Raw genomic sequence first — 16695 nt, forward strand, 5'->3', positions numbered from 1 at the left:
GAGGAAGAGCATTACAATTCAGAAGCATCACAAAGTTGACACCTTTTACAATAGCAAGACTTTAAATTAAATGCAAGTTTTAATAAATAAATTCATAGCATACATTTCAAGTCCTTTCATCTATAAATGTCCCTTGAAGCTGGTAACCAGTATAATACATCCTGCATAATGATCAAATAGCCAAACATAAATGTAAGTCAATGGCATTTCAAGTATGCAGGTTCACTGTCAATTATGCAAGTGATTTTCACAAGTTTTGCATTAGCTGCTAAATCCTGGTTTCGCCGTTCTAATAAAATGTGAAAGAAAAGAGTAACATGTTGTTCCAGGGCATCATTTATACACCCAGAAATCAGTGGGATCTATATGAACATGATCATTCATGTTTGACATTTATATTCTAATGTTGAACAGCACATTTAAATCAATGTCTATTTCATACAGTAAAAGATGAGGTGGAAACAATGAGTCCACTTTTGGGATATGGAGATTGTTGCATAGTGTTGAAGAAACAGAATGGCTGCTGGCTCCATTTGTTTTAAACAAGCGCAAAAAAACCTCAGAATACGGCATATACAGTTAAGCATGGGCTCATTTCAAATTAAATAGTTTCTCTAGCTTTCTTTCTTTTTTTTTTCTTTTTTTTTTTTACAAGCAAATCTGTTATTTTACGATCATTTTTTTCTACCTTTGCGACAGCAAGCAAACTGTTGAACAGTGACACATCTTCCCACCGGTAATGTTCCACATGTCTTGGTTGCCACGCTTGGCACAATAGCACTGTGGTAATAAATACTGCTTTTCATTAGAGAATATGCTGCACACATTAAAGACATACTTGTGAACCTCGTCTGGTAGTAGTCGGTTACTTTTTACCAGTTCGTTTCTTTCATACGATGGGGAAAGGTACAAAAAGCCACACAGAGTACAAGTGTATCCCCGATAAGCCTCAGCAGATCTGCCCTGAGGAACAAGTGCTTGTTACCAGATGTGGTGGGCCGGCTCATCTGCCTCTCCCCCTATCGACAGCAGGATGGCTTTGGGAGTGTTCTCGAAAAGTGCTGCTCTGTTCTGAGTTTGGCCCTTCTTGACCCAGTGGCCGTAGATCTTGAACGCACAGGCGTCAATGAGCTTGCGGATGGGCTTGACAGCGTATGGGTCGCTCTGGATCACATCCTTGGTGACAGGCTTGGCACGGCGGTAGTTGCAGTAGATCCTCATGGTGGCGAGCACAGTCATGCAAATGACCTGATGGAGAAAGTTCAGTAGAGTTCAATGGTTGTTGTTTATACGTATAAATTGTGGAAAACAATCATGATCTCTTGGAATTTAAAGGCCGTACTGGTAGCTTTTCACGCTTTGGCTCATTAACTGCAAATTTTTTATATTTATATACAGATGACCATTTTTCAAAGTGCACCACAAGTTTGGATCTCAGTCCACAATGTCCAAAATAGCCAAAATCAACAGATATAAAATAAGTGCACTAATAAACAGTATAATTATATGAATAAATAAAACATAAATTAGTCAATACATTGTAAAAATACATATATGAAATATGAATCATAAGGGGATTGATGACGTTAACATTAATGAAAATGGAAATTATACAAAAGGGAGGAAAATGCCCCTATGAAAGAAAGGGGGCATTTAAAAAAAAAATATATTTTTTTTTGGGGGGGGTTATTTCATACATTTTACTCTCTTTTGTCTCTGTGTCCAAAAACGTTTGAGTGTCAACTCTCAAATAGTGTTGCATTCATGGGTCAAGCCAGAAAATCAGACCTGCATGATGGAAGGTTAAGAACAGGGTCTATGGTGTACTTTTTGATAATTGCTGATTGTAACTGAGAACAAGAAAAACATGTTTCCCGAAATCTCTTTCATCTCACCTTGAAGCGCCTGTATGGACTGAACTGCCGCACTTCATCCACCACATACTGTGAGAAGAACGAGTGGTTGAGAGCATCTGTGGCGGTGAAACGCTGCTTTGGGTCCACCACCAGCATCCGAGAGATCTGAGGAAACCACATAGAGAGTTTTGTTCATTAAAACCTTACGGCAACTTCCAATTTTGACAACACCACTGAAAAAATATTACCAATACTTAGTTAAGGCTGAAAGAGACAAGCATTTTACATAAAAAAAAAGCGTACCAAATCTTTAACAGTGTCTGAGCGGTCCTCCCATTCTGGAGATGCAAAGTCGTAGCTGCCGGCCAAGATCATACGCAACATCATCATCTGTTTCCTGTGCCAGAAGGGTGGAGAGCCTGCGAGCAGAGTGAACATGATCACCCCTGAACTCCATCTGCAAACACAAACCAGAAGACAACCAAGCTCAGAAAGTGTGTTTATCTTTGCTTGTATATAGTTCAGTTTATATGTGCGATGTTCAGATGCCTTTCCACTGAGGTTTTAGCCTCAGGACACTCACATGTCCACAGCAGTCCCATATCCTGCGTGTCCTGCATCCATGGAGCACTCGATGATCTCAGGAGCCAGGTAACCAGGGGTCCCACACACCTCTGCAATACAGACGGGTCAAAATCAAAATGTTCATTTACTGTAAAACACAATGTATGATTCAAACCTTTTTAATGAGCTGTGAAATAATCCGGGCTCAGGCAGTGAAAATTATAAAGGGATATACATGCGTGGTCACCATGTTGTGTCATTGTGTAAACTATCCCTCAGAGATCACGCAGGGGCGAAAAGAGCAATACAATCTCTCACTCAGACAGAATGCTAATGCTAATGCTAATGCTGTAATGCTGCATCAACTATCATATCAACTCTGTATAACCAGAGATTACAAAGTGCTTTTCAAGGGGAAAAAAGGAAAAACAACATGCAACAACAACAGTGCTCTCAAGACTGTGGACTGTCCTCACAATAAACAGTTTATCCCATGTGGATGAGCCAAGCTTATTGTAAAAGCACAAAAAGAGGCTGGTCTTTGATTCCTTTAAAAGAAAAAGTAGTTTGGCTAATTAGTAAATCAAACAATGACTTAAATAAAGGAATAATAATGAGTTAATTTCCACATTTTCTAGTGGGTTCAGTCTAACTAGAAAACAGTTTATATAACAGCTATAACATCTTTGAATCCCATTTTAACAGATGTTGATGCTGAAATTCATTCACCTTCACTGTGCATTTTGATGGTGAGGGTCACTGTAGATATGGAAGTAATTTAACATGCACTTCACATAGTGTATTTACCAACTAAGCAAAAAGATAAGATGATGTACCGGCCCATTAGACGTGTGTCTTGCCAGTTCCCACTGGTAATGATCTGCTGCTTTATCGGGGGCCTATTTGGAAAGGTCAGTGTGCTCCGAGTGTCTGGGACCACACCAAATAGAGTGTCCTGTTGCACCTTAACCTTTGTAAGAGCAGCTACGAGAGACGGGAGCGTGTTGTGCAACCGGCTGGGACTTTACTGGTGCAGGACACTTAATGATCCTCGCCTGAATATGCTGGAGAATTAATTTCTGCTGAATCTGTGTTTAAGTGTCTGTCTACCTTGATACTGATGAGTGGTTTCAGTGAGTGATTTGGACCATGTAGAGGTCAACTTGTCTGTCTGACATGACCTTAAATTTATCAACAATCCAGAAACATACTGTAATAATGTTTAAATGCTCTAACTAACCTTTGAGCTTCTCTTCCGGCTGTATTTGCACAGAGAAGCCGAAGTCGGTGAGTTTGATGTTCATGTCGTCGTCTAAAAGGATGTTCTCAGGCTTCAGGTCCCGGTGGACGATGTTCTGGCTGTGGAGAAACTGGACCACCTCCAGCAGAGAACGCATGATATTCCTAAAAGCAACACATGCCAGACTCTTTCAAGATCTTTAAAAGATGAAGCTTGTGTCTCCTGCCTCCAACAATGAAAACAACACGCTCACTGACCTGGTTTCCTTCTCACTCAGAGTAACTTTCTCTGTGAGGTAGTCAAAAAGTTCACCCCTTTTCATCCTGGAGAGAAAGAAAATAAAACTTTTGAACATCTGTTGCTTTTTAGTTTAAAACATAGCCATGTAAAACTTGAGATCTGACACTTACAGGTCAAAAACCAAGAAGAAGAAGGCTTTGGACTCAAAGCAGTCTTTGAGCTGTACTGGAGAGAGAGAGAGAAACGTTTGAGACACATTCAGTATTTAATCAAGGCAGGTAAAACAAAAAGGTCTTAAATCAGTAGATAATGTGGATCACTTGGAAACAAATGCCCCTTCACAGCTGACCTCCTCAGCAGGTTAGTGGGACAAAGGCCACACAAAGTCTTTTTGCTTTGTGGAAGCAATAGTAGGACTCCTGGGCTGATGCACACAGTTTTAATTCAGCTCTGTCTGGGGAATGTGCTTACTGATGTTGTCACGTCCATAGACTTTCTTGAGGATGTCAATCTCCTTCACTGTTGCCTCTCTGAGCTCCTCGATCTCCTGCGGACTCATCTTGTCTGAGGGGGTGATGTCGATGATCTTCACCGCGTACTCCTGAGACGAGTGTTTGTCGATGCAGCGACGCACCACACTGCTCACTCCCCTGAGGAAGAGAAAAACACATCAGCCTTCTTATCTAAAGCCTAGTTGGCTGATTTCTTCAGAAGTTTCTGTTTGGACAGCTGGACTTGAAAGACACATGTTTGTGTGCTTCAGTCAGGAATTCAAACAACAAACTCAAAGTTTCTGTGAGAACTGTCAGAGGTTTTATCCTTTAAATCCTTTTTTTTATCCAGTATATCAGTACCGCTCTTTATGGATGACAAAATGAAAACCAAATGTTTCACATACTCAAACTAAGGAAAAGTATCCATCCAGATGTTTAGTAAGTATAAACAGTGAGGACTGTGTCATTCGAAGTAATAGATAATGTATTCATGCAAAACACTGGTCTTGTTTATCATTAACTTCCAGAAAAAACAGTAAAAACATCAAGTCAAATTAAATCTAACCTCATCACTGTGATTGTCCATCTTTTCTCATGTATATAAACTATGATTTTATAACAGAAACCTGAAGTGACTAATACACAGAAACTCATCTAACTCTCTGTCCCCTGTGTGTGAAGCTGACTGAGCCACGTGAAGAATACTAGCAGCTGAACACATTGTCCACATCCGGTGACCTCGTGACCTGCATGTGAGAAATGGAGTGAAATTACATAATCTATCAGCGCGCCGGCCAATCCCGGGCCACTCGCAACACTAAACTCTTTGTCCAAAACATGCTGAAGTTAATGAATGCATCTTCCTCGAACACTGTGCTTTACGTAACAGCACCACCGTCTGACAGATGGTGGGGAATGACAATGAGCAGGCTCGGGCGTTGTTGACATTTCTCAGGGACTTCTGGGAAACTTCAGGGAAACCATTCAGCTTGTTTTTGTACTGTCCACACCAAAAGAGATCCTTTGGTCAAACTGAAGTCTTAGTCGAATAAATATAATAATGATAATGTGTTGAGTGTGTAGCATCATGTAACTAAACATAACTATGAGAGCAGCATCAACCTTCTCATTAAACTCTCAGCAATAAAGTGAACAAGCATATTTCCCAAAATGTTGAACTATTCCTTTAAAATGAAGCAAGTTAATATTTTAAATCTATTGGCATCCCCTTATCAAAAGTCACAAGTGTTTACTGGTTATGACCAATTGAAAGATTGTGATTTTCTTTGCTTCATTTGAATATTTTTAGAGTCCTAAAGTAATAAGGCTTATGACCCTTGTGGGGGTCCCGACCCCCACTTTCAGGTTATATTATGGACGTGTGCTTTGTGAACGTACCTTCCCAGAATCTCCTTGGGCTCATACTTGCCGTAGAACTCCTGAGCCCCGACCCAGTCTGGTATCTCCTCGTCTTTGGTCATGATGGAGTGATGCTGGTTCACCACCAAAGGTACTAAACTGCTCTCCTCTTACAGCTCACAACAGGCTGTGGACAGAAAACATGTTCAGCAGTGAAACCTGCCTTTCCACTGACACAGCGCTGCTTTAGTTGAGACAGTTTCATCGGAGCTAGATGTAAAGTAACACGTCTGCAGATGATTATTGGTGGAAAGAGTATTCAGGTGATTTACTTCATGTAATATAAACATATTTCAATTCTATTACAAGTAGATACAAGTTCTAGATCTAAAATCTCACAAAAGTAAAATGACTTAGGTATCATCAGCAAAATGTACAGTGTAATCAAGAGTAACAGCACACAATATACAGCATAACGAGCCCTGACAGTGTTTATATTGTTATATATTGTGTTAATATATGCATTCATCAGCAGCACTTGGTCGTGATGAAACTATTGAGCTGAAATGATTGTCGATTATTATTCCATTAATTAACTGACAGAACAATCAGGAACTATGATTATAATTAATTGTTTTATGCAGAAATTACAAACATTTTCTGGTAGCAGATTCTCAAATGATGATTTGCTGAATTTCTCTGTAATAATAATATCACAATATGTAAATTGAATTGAATGGGTTTTCGATGCTGGTTGGACCAAACAAGCCATTTGAAGACATCACCTCTCATTGCCCATTTTACCTTTCATAGACTAAACCATTTATTGAATGAGTGAGAAAATAATTTGCAGACTGAATGATGAATGGATATAATCACTGATAATAGCTCTAGGATACTTTTTATACTTTTGGGTGGATTAATCTGTAACAATATATTAGGTTTCTTTATGTTTATCAGCACAGTAACTAATAACTATCAACGTTTGTAGCGGAGAAAGAAGTACAATATGTTCCTCAACTCAAGTAAAGTTCAAGTGTCAATGTACTGCTCTACTCTTATTTCACACTGTCATTCAGACCAGGGGCTAAATTGTACTCACGTGGCAGAGTTCTGATCTGAATATTTATGAGCTCATTTTCCAGCCAAAGAATCTGAAAATTAATTCTAAAAAACTAAATTAAACCAAATCTTCAGACTAGAAAGATAGATGGAAAGATTTCCACTTTCCATGGATTGAACTTGATTGAACTAATTTCATGCACATTTCACGTTGTTCTTATTATAATGAGAGTTTTAAGAGGGTTTCAAGATGCATTATCAGGGGTTTGTGTTGCCTTTGTCAGTATCGGTACTTCCACTGATTTTTATGAAATTACAGTGACATGTTTGAATAATAATGTCAGCTCTGCTTCACGCATGTTGCTTGTCATGGGATCTAACGAGCGAACAAACTGTTTTGGACCAAGTCAAGTTATCGTCCCAGACTTCGTGTCACACTCGACACACAGCAGCGTGTGGACTAATACAGCAATGTGCCGTAGTGTGTGAACTGGATCGCCCTCTCATCCGCTCTCACTATTTGACCTTTAGAGGGCTCCAACAAAGCAACACATAAAAAAACAAAAAAAAGATTTAAAAAAAAAAAAACCCGCTGGTTCACTCACCGTGCCGGTCAGTCCCTGATACGAAGGTTATCCATCATCAATACTGGGTCTGTTCACAAAGTGTTAAGAGGACGGACAAAGATGTCCAGCCAAACGCCGGTGCTGTCGCGGCTTTGTGGGGCTGCTCCTGCCATTGCAAAGGGTGAGCTCTAATGTCAGATGCCAAAAATAAATTGTTGCTTCCACAGCAGCAGAAGGAACAGGAGCAGCAGTTACACACTCTGAACGTTTGCCCACACAAAATCCAGATCCATGAAATAACACCCCGCAGCTCTTGCTCTCACCAGGAGACAGTTATAGACATTTGGAGACTCAGGATTGCCCTACATCACCCTATATTACTTCACATGCAACGTTCACTTTGTGGATTTGCATTGAGGCTGTAATGACATGACAGGTGTCAGGTGGTCCCTGCTTTGTCGCTCTTAAAGTCTAATTAAAGAAATGGCATGTAAAAATAGAAATGTTTCTTGAAGAGTCCAACGTAATAATGTGCTCTGTCTGGGCAGGCAGAGTAATAAATCATCACACATCACAGTGCATTCATGTTCCAAGTGCTTTATTATTTTTAAACCTAAATTTGTTACAATAAAACTGTGCATATCTATGCTCCAGAAAATGGAAAGTGGTGGTTTCACAAGTTATCACGATCTGCAACTAGTGCAGTTCACTTTTGAGTATGTGATGAAATTTAAATCAAAAGCAATGAAGCTGATGGAAACACTGACAACTGAAATCAACTCAAAACATGCCACACCAAAATATATAAACATTATTTATAAGACTATGATTACAAGCAGTATGATGCTCTCCTGAGAAATGAATACAATGTTTTCTGAAGATAATCAACTGTCAAAGTAAAATATGTTTATTGATCTCTTGTGAATCACACACTCTTCGTATCCAGTATAGTTGCTTATTGCAGTTTGTTCATGTACTTCACTCTTCAGGTTTTCCTCTGTCTCATGACATACCTGTGGAGAAAAGAGAAAAGTTTAATGAGGTTTTCATACTGCCAATCATTTGTAATAACTGATTTGTCGTATTTTAAAAATAATAATACAAGAAAAAAAAGCTGGTTGAATGATGCATTCAGAAAACCTTTAATGCTACTCCTCCCTATGGCCATGCGGGGTACTGCAACACATTACATCAGCACCATGTCCAGCACAGTGCAAAGTCATTTGGCTGTGACGTCTGGATGACTAACAGCTTATGAAAAGCCTCCTTATAAGTACAACAAACAGCGAGACCTAAACTGCAGAGACAATGTATTGATCTGGTCTAAAATAAAAGCAAGGATAAAACCTAAACTGTGTTGAGACTTTCAAAAACAAATAATGAAAAATTATAATGATATAATTCCATTAGTGGCCCAGGATGCACTTATCACATATAAATCCGCAGGTAATGTAATTTAATTAATTTCACTTACCATTAGCGAACCTGCACTGTTTGAGCACTTCACTGAAGCCCTCGCACAGTTTGAGGTCGCTCTGGTTTTGGGCACAATCAACAAACTGTTTGAGCTCATAAGAGCAGGCCTGATGCTGCTGAGGGGCCTCCTGCTGGTACATGGACTGTGGCTGCTGAGCCTGGTACGGCTCCTGAAAGACAGGACATATTTACTGTACATGTCATATTTAAAGAGCATGTTCATGCAACTAATAAGCAAACAACTGCAGTTTCCCCAAAACAGAGCATGTAACACTTCTAGTCAAAAAATACTGCAAGACCAAACACAGCAATAAATCAGGCAAGTGTCAAAATTTGCTACATGCCAAGATATGGCTTATGGTTAAGGCTTACATGTGTTTGATTTAAAGTTGATTAGATACAGACAAGGAAGTGGAATCAGTCAGCACACAAATACCTCAATATCTCTGTGGATATACACTTTAGAGAAATCCTTATGTACATGGTTAACGGTTAAATTCGTGAAACTTCATTGACATTTCTTTTACATCAGTACATTAAACGACTCAATTACACCCAGTTAACTACTTTTATTACAACTACTACTACTTGTATTTTAGTTGGATAATAGCTGTTTCATCCTCCATCTCTAATAAAGTACTGCTAACTCCATGTACAATCTTACTTAAAGATAAAGATAACATGGTTTAAGTGTGTACACCAGTTGCAATAATCATGCCATTGCTTAACTTGGTTATTGTTTATTAACCTCAATTATTACAGTGGATGCAATTGCATGCACTGATCTATGGATTACTTATCATCACTACTTTGCCTCCCTCTCCAACCCCCAAATACACACACACTTCCTTTGTTCCTGGTGACCTACCTACCATATGTCAGACACACTAATCTGCCCCGATGCTATTCCAGTCCTTTGATCACAGTTTATTTACCTGGTATGTGACATCAGGCTTGGCAGACTCTGATTGTCCTCCACCGAAGCCTCCAGTCATAGCGTGGCCGATGGTATGTCCTACTGCAGAGCCCACTGCCACACCGGCGGCTGTAGTCGCCATCTGTGCAAACATACCTGGCTGCCTGGGTGCTGCAGCTGGAGCACCCACAGCAGACGGAGGGGCTTGCATTGGAGCCGGGGCATGAGAGGGAGGGGGTGCAGCCCTGGCCATTGGTGGTGGAGCCCTGGCCATCGGTGGTGCCCGGCTGTAAAGAGAAAAGATGTTTCAAAGCTCAATCCAAACACAATCAGCAATCGGAACCACCTGTATTTACCGATACCATTTTTTCCCCCAAATTTGTTGGTATTCAAACTTTCTTACTCATGACTCTGACTCTGTTAACTGCAAACATCAAGTTAACTCGTAGATTCATTTCATACTTTTGAGAGGACATCAGCACTCACAAATGATAAATAAAAACAATGCAAGTCCTGTACAATGTGATACAACTGTAGAACATATCATTGCTTTAACAAGGCAGTGTGAACTATATGTGGCAGAGGCACTTGGGGTCACTTTAGGTCACTTATGAGATTTTCTGCGGTTAGTTTGGCATTAAAATCATGTTACAATTTGTGGGACCGAGTCTCTCAAGTCCAAAGATTTCATGTAACACTGCCTGTAAGTTAATAATAGATTGTTTAAAAATGTTTAATGCCACTCATCAGATAAACACTGATTAAAAACGGTGACCTTAATTCCTTTTATCAAGGACTTTTATGAAACAGCAGTTTCAAGACACTTTAATGTACAAAAATAATAACTATAAAATGATTGCAGTTGTGAATCCCAGGTCATTGGTTAACAAACGTTCGTGTCGTACGTACGTTACCTTAAGTCGCTAGCATGTTTCCTAAACCACACACTATCCTCACTACGTTTCAAAAGCTTTAACTAACAAATGGCACTAAATGCTAAATGTTACCTGGCTGGAGGGGACATCCTGGAAGTCCGGCTTCTGCTTCCTCTTGGCATTTTTGAATTATTAGAGTAGTTATTGGTTTTCTGGCTGTTATACACAGGCACAATGTTGAGCTGTTGTCACGTTAACTCGACCTTTAGCTATTCCGGAAATTTCGATGTGTTACATCATTTGTCTGTCGGTTAACTTCCGGTATGGCGGAACCATGGTGACGGTGCATGCATTACAGTTATATAACTCGTTAACTCCCTTAGTGTCTTTTTAAGCTTAAACTGATGTAACCACTGTTGTTTTCCCATGTTTTTGTCTGACATTACAATAAAATTATTCTTTAAAAGTCAAATGTTTTTGTGTGCTTCACAAAATCTGTCTACAGTTTTTGTTGCTTTTTCAATTTTCATTTCATTTGGGATGTGGTAAAACAGGAGATTAGCAACATAAATGTGCACCTGACAAATCTGCAGAAAGTATGTGATGCAATCCTGTCAACATGTAGCAGAATCTCAGAGATGTTTCCAACATCTTGTGGAATCAAAGCCATGAAAAATTGAGATCATTGAGACTCTTTTGTGAACAAAAGGAGGCCTTTCCCAGTATTAGTATGATGTTCCTAATAAAGTGCTCAGTGAGTGTATACTGAGGGCTACGACTGTGTTGAAAAAAAATGTGCAATTGCAAAACTGCAATGTTGCAATGTCCCTCTGCCCGTGGGACATGTGTACCTCATTATAAAGTTATTTATTTTTTGGGGCATTTTATGCAGTGTAGGGAGACAGGTAATTGAGGGACAGAGAGACGGTGAATGACATGCAGCAAAGACTCCAGCCACCCAGGAGTCAGTCTGGGAGCATCTGCACTCATATGGTATGTGACCTAAGCACTTGGCTATCTGGTTGCCCCATATTTACCCCATTATAACTAAACACCCATGCCTTACAGCCATCTCTGATCAGGCTTTCTATCAGACTGATACAAAATATGTACCTCATTTAGCACCTAAATTTGCCTGAGGCAGGGAAGCTTAATGAATATTGGGGAGGCCAATTGATCACAGCTAAACCAAGTTTTGTAATAATAGTTTAAATATCATTTATATGAGTTATATGTTTTCTCACTACATAATAATTGGTAATTTAACAGTCATTGCCAGGCTGTGTTAAGCATAAAAGCATATCAACATTACACTAGGCCTGGGCAAATATTCAATAATATCGAATTGGTTGCATTTCTTATGCCTGAAACATAAAATACAATAATATCACTATGTTTTTTTTTTTTGTTTTTTTTTTTTAAAAACAACTGAAATATAAAATACAATAATATAATTATATCATTAAAGCCAAGATATGGATGGATATCAACAAAGCCTACATTACACACAAAATTACAATAAATTTGTTTAATAACTTTATTCAAACAAACAAACCTAAATCTATAAATGTGCAAAGCCAACGTGTATAAAAAAATCTAGTTAAATTATTTTTCTGCTTTGTTCTTTCATAAACAAAAATATTTCATCACACACTAGTGCATTATGACAAGCTATTTTTACAAATGTGCACAGAGAGGTAAGTCTATGTACTAAAAATTATACACACATTTATAATTATAAAATTAAATCATATGTAGCATTCCACAGCCATATTTTATTTGATACTAAGTGCTTACATAAAAGAAAATGATCAATTTTTACTCATATTAAGCTGTAAAGCCAAAGAAAAAGACATGTTACTCTTTTTTCCCTTTCTTCTTATCTGAAAATTTACGCCGTTGATGGTGTCCACTTCCTCGTCCTGATCGATTTCCTTTTGCTCTTCGCTCTTCCCACACTGGCATAGGTGGCTCAATTTCCCCTGGCCGTCCTCCTCTGTCAGGTACGCTGCCCATCCGTGTCTAGTGAGATCAAAGAGAGATTAGAAACCATCTGTATTCTGAGCTAGAAGTGTCTTCATTCAGGCTCACAGGCATAGTTTATAACTGTTCACAGCTGTACCTTGTACACGGCTGTCCTTGCTCCAGCCTTGATTGGCTCAATGAAGGACTGATCCTCTCTGGCAGCAAGCAGATGAGACAGGGACACTCGAGAGGAACTGGTGAGGGATTCAAGAGGGGGCACTGAGGCCAGCGCTTCACTGCGCTCCTGCAAATACGGGAATGATTGAGCTGAAATCTTTGATTTCAAATATTTGGAGGTTCCAGCATATCTTTGTTGTACATGATAGGAAACTAATGACATCACCTTGCGCTGTATGAAATTGTGATTGGCATTTTTCACTGTTACCTTATGTTATAGAAACAAAATAATCACTCAATTAATTAAGGAACTAATGTAAACAATCATTAATCAATTAGATTAATTATTGTGTAATGCTTCCTATTGTGACTTCTTCATTCTTACTGATTTTGACAGTTAGTCCATAATAGCTGTCAAATGTGAATCCAGTTTTCCGCTTACTATATATAGTTATTTTTATGCTACCATTGAAGTAACTCTGTTTTTATTTCAACTTTTTATGAATCACCATCATTGAGTTTGTGATTTAACATGCCTACCTTTTGTTTTTCTCCCCATGCAAATGACTCAAGTGTAACCTGGAAGCGTTTGATCATCATCTGCCACCGACACTGATAGTCCTTTGACAGAAAATGACCGATCTCTTTAACTTGTGTCTGAGAAACACAAACGAAAAAAGGTTGAAATGCTGATGTTAGAGTTACACCTGATGTTTAATGAACTGAGTCCTGTCAACTTACCCACTGCTGTGAGCTGAGGCTGCTGTTAAGAAGGGGGTCCATCATGCCCCCACATGGTAGACGAGCAAGCCTGGACTCCACCTGTATTGAAATAACAGAAAATAAGTGAATCTAAACTGTGTAATCATGACTTACACATAGGTCAGTCTCTCTTTCGTCAGCCTTACCTCACTCAATACATCTGCAAGTTGAGTGGAAGCGTCCATGTCGAGGGCGCGCAGCAGTAATATCCACTCTGCCTGCATCTCAGCCTTCCTTCTGTCTTTGTCATAAACATCATCCTCCTCATGTTCCTGACAAAACTCTTGGCTCTGATCTACCGCTCGCTGCTCTTTTTCAGATTCCTCTCCTGTCGTCTTCTCCTCAGGATGTAATTCCTTATGCTGGATCATGTGAGCTGCTTGTAATTCTGATACCAGGAAATCTGAGGGATTTTTTAGGACAATACACCCTTCATTTAAAAATGATGTGCAATAAAAATGTACCAGTCCATTAGCACTACAATCATTTCTTATGACCTTAAGCGCACAACTCTACAACAGAATACATTAGACTCCTATATTTATTATTTCTCACCGATGATTTTGTTGAGGATGGATGGCTCCAGCACCTCTGAGGTCAGAAACGTGGGCGGGGAGACCATGTTTGATAATAAAACTCTCAGCTCTCCCACGAGAAAGACGTCGCCTGTCCCACCTAAGTCTAAAGAAAGGGAAAGGCAAGGGTAGATAGAACAGGGATAAGCAGCTATTTTGTTAACCAATGAATTGCGTCATTGAAAATGGAGTCATTTTTCAAGCAGAACTGTCAAACATTTTCTGGTTCCTGCTTTTCAAATCTGAGGATTGGTTGCTTTATCTATTTCACATGGTGGTAAACTGAAAATTCTGATGGGCATTTCTGATAATTTCTGGCATAATTGATTAATTAATCAAGGCTATATTGGCAGATTAATCGTTCACTTGTTCCAGCTCCATGAATGTAAATACTTCTTCCCTGAATATATTTGGATTTGGACAGTGAGCTGGAAAAAACAAAATGAATAAATCAGCTTAGGCTTTGAGAAACTGTGCTGAGATTTCATGTTACTTTCATAAATTGAATGGGCCAAATAATTAATCAGTTAATCGTGCAATAATGATACTCGATAATGAACCGGTGAACTGATAATGATAATAATTGTTAGTTGCTGTTCTAATAAAATGCATACAGCAACAAATGTACAGGAAACTATAATAATTAAGAAAATACAATTATACCAAAGGGAAAAAATTTACAACCGGTCCACACACAAAAACCACTGAAACTGACTAGCACACACATTTCTCAGACACACAGTAACTAATTGCAAACCTTAAGAAAATAGAAAACTTTTCATTCAAGTTTTAAACAGACCTCAGGTCATGTGGCAGTTTGTTTCAGAGAAAAAAAAAGCCTCAATAGATCTGGATATTACTCTGCTGTTAGTGAAACTGGATTACAGCTCACTGTTTCACCTTGCAGCTCTGGACAGGCTGTCCTCAGCTCTGCAGACAGCCAGGTGAGCAGCGGACAGGGAAGCTCGTCACATTTACACCGCGTGAGGCAGGACCGGCCCGGGTACCTGTACAGGAAGTAACGCCGACAGGTGAGTTGATACAGACCAGAGGAAAGGCAGTAAATGAACAGGTGAGGCACGGTGACTACGCAGGAAAAACAAAGCAGTTAAACGTTACTTACCCTAAAGCTTTAATGGCTGAAACCGTCTCTACGCTCCTCTCCATGGTCACTGTAACAGTAAACAGCGAATACACCTGTAAACGTCAGCTCTACTTAACTACAGAGAGTTTCACCGTGTTTACAAGTTGTTCTCTGCTCTTGTGCTTCCTCTTTTTACAGTGTTTAATGGCGTGGTGCAGAGTGCCACCTGCAGGCCGGAGTGTGTACAGCAGCTGTAGTGAAAATAAATACATGAAGCATTTGAAAAAATTAATAAAATAAAATTACCAAAAAATGAATCAAAATGTGTAGAAAATATATAAAACAGAAAACAGGAGATTCATATAAAACACCAGTCTATAAAAAATGATAAAACAACTATATGGTAAAAAGGGAATCGGAAAATTGGTATATATACAACATACCATCTGTTTACATAATCCAAAGACATTTCTATATTTTGGATTTAGATTGTAAATCGAAGCACCCAAATGTGTACACCCACTTTACACCAAACACTCTCCCTCCAGAGAGGAGAAAGCCGTCCCTGTTTACAAGATTTACATTGTACAGACTCTGTTGACACTGTTTTTGTCTCATTTACATTTTTATCCACTAGATGCCACTAGAGGTTTGTGGTGGCCTTCAAAGGTGGAAATAGAGAATATATTTGTTCAAGTACTGCACTTCAGACATTTCCTCAAGTATTTCTATTTAATGCTTCTTAATACTTTTATTCCATTACATTTCAGGTGGAAACATTGTATTTTTTTTTTACTGTACAATATTTCTTTGAGAGTTTTAGTCACTAGTTACTCTGGAGATTTTACCTATAAAACACGTGACCAACTTAAAAGACATGATCGAGCAGTGTATGAAAGTATTAAAATCTGCTTCATCTCAATCAACATTAAAATGTTAATGCTTCAATAATAACAATCCAATAATAGCACATAGACATGACTGCAACTCGTTTTAAGGAGCTTCTCTGAGACATCATGTAAATTTGCTGTACATTGTAAGTAAAATCAGCCTCTGTTTACTTTTAATACAGCTCTCCTTGGTCATGTGAACATATGGATATATGAAATGAACATACTAGCCGCAGTCAAACACAAACTTCATCAAACTTCTCTGAATCCCAACACTCGCCCCTTTCAATCTATTTTACCTAATCAGAGCTCAGAGAAGCAAATAATGCTGAGCATGAACTCTCTCTCTCTCTCTCTTCTGAGAATCATGATATATAGCATCACTCACCGCGTCCTGGCTCTGCTACAGTGTTCTCCTCATCTTTATTATGATCCGTCCTCCTCACATTTATGTGGCCTTTTCTCCGAGCCTCATTTGGCGCACTCAGCACTCTGCACACTGTCACAGGTCTTGCTGATGCAGGCAAGTGCAGCTGATATTTGCTTCACAAGAGCTGGTTGAGAACACCGAGAGTGTTATAAAGAGTATTATTG

The 16695-nt window shown here is 39.1% G+C and overlaps 3 protein-coding genes across 3 annotated transcripts; all 3 read right to left on the reverse strand.

The window, feature by feature from the left end:
• Positions 1-60: 60 nt before the first annotated feature.
• On the reverse strand, positions 61-7641 carry LOC130167595 (phosphorylase b kinase gamma catalytic chain, skeletal muscle/heart isoform-like). Its single transcript, XM_056373934.1, has 10 exons — positions 7421-7641; positions 5793-5940; positions 4372-4550; positions 4071-4125; positions 3918-3983; positions 3661-3824; positions 2440-2530; positions 2160-2313; positions 1896-2021; positions 61-1248 (listed from the first exon to the last, which is right to left on the reverse strand). Exons 2-10 carry the CDS (start codon positions 5873-5875, stop codon positions 982-984), a joined length of 1185 nt encoding a protein of 394 aa, XP_056229909.1. The 5' UTR covers positions 5876-5940; positions 7421-7641; the 3' UTR covers positions 61-981.
• Positions 7642-7962: 321 nt separating this feature from the next.
• chchd2 (coiled-coil-helix-coiled-coil-helix domain containing 2) lies at positions 7963-10941 on the reverse strand. Its single transcript, XM_056374262.1, has 4 exons — positions 10781-10941; positions 9793-10060; positions 8856-9027; positions 7963-8394 (listed from the first exon to the last, which is right to left on the reverse strand). The coding sequence occupies exons 1-4, from the start codon at positions 10828-10830 to the stop codon at positions 8384-8386; spliced, it is 501 nt and encodes a 166-aa protein (XP_056230237.1). The 5' UTR covers positions 10831-10941; the 3' UTR covers positions 7963-8383.
• A 1230-nt stretch (positions 10942-12171) lies between these two features.
• On the reverse strand, positions 12172-15413 carry im:7138535 (uncharacterized protein LOC797998 homolog). The gene is made up of 8 exons (XM_056374361.1): positions 15251-15413; positions 15028-15134; positions 14108-14233; positions 13699-13955; positions 13532-13612; positions 13331-13447; positions 12771-12917; positions 12172-12670 (listed from the first exon to the last, which is right to left on the reverse strand). Exons 1-8 carry the CDS (start codon positions 15292-15294, stop codon positions 12506-12508), a joined length of 1044 nt encoding a protein of 347 aa, XP_056230336.1. The 5' UTR covers positions 15295-15413; the 3' UTR covers positions 12172-12505.
• Between the last annotated feature and the right edge of the window lie 1282 nt (positions 15414-16695).

The sequence above is a fragment of the Seriola aureovittata genome, chromosome 4 (assembly GCF_021018895.1).
Source record: "Seriola aureovittata isolate HTS-2021-v1 ecotype China chromosome 4, ASM2101889v1, whole genome shotgun sequence".
Classification (NCBI taxonomy): Eukaryota; Metazoa; Chordata; class Actinopteri; order Carangiformes; family Carangidae; genus Seriola; species Seriola aureovittata.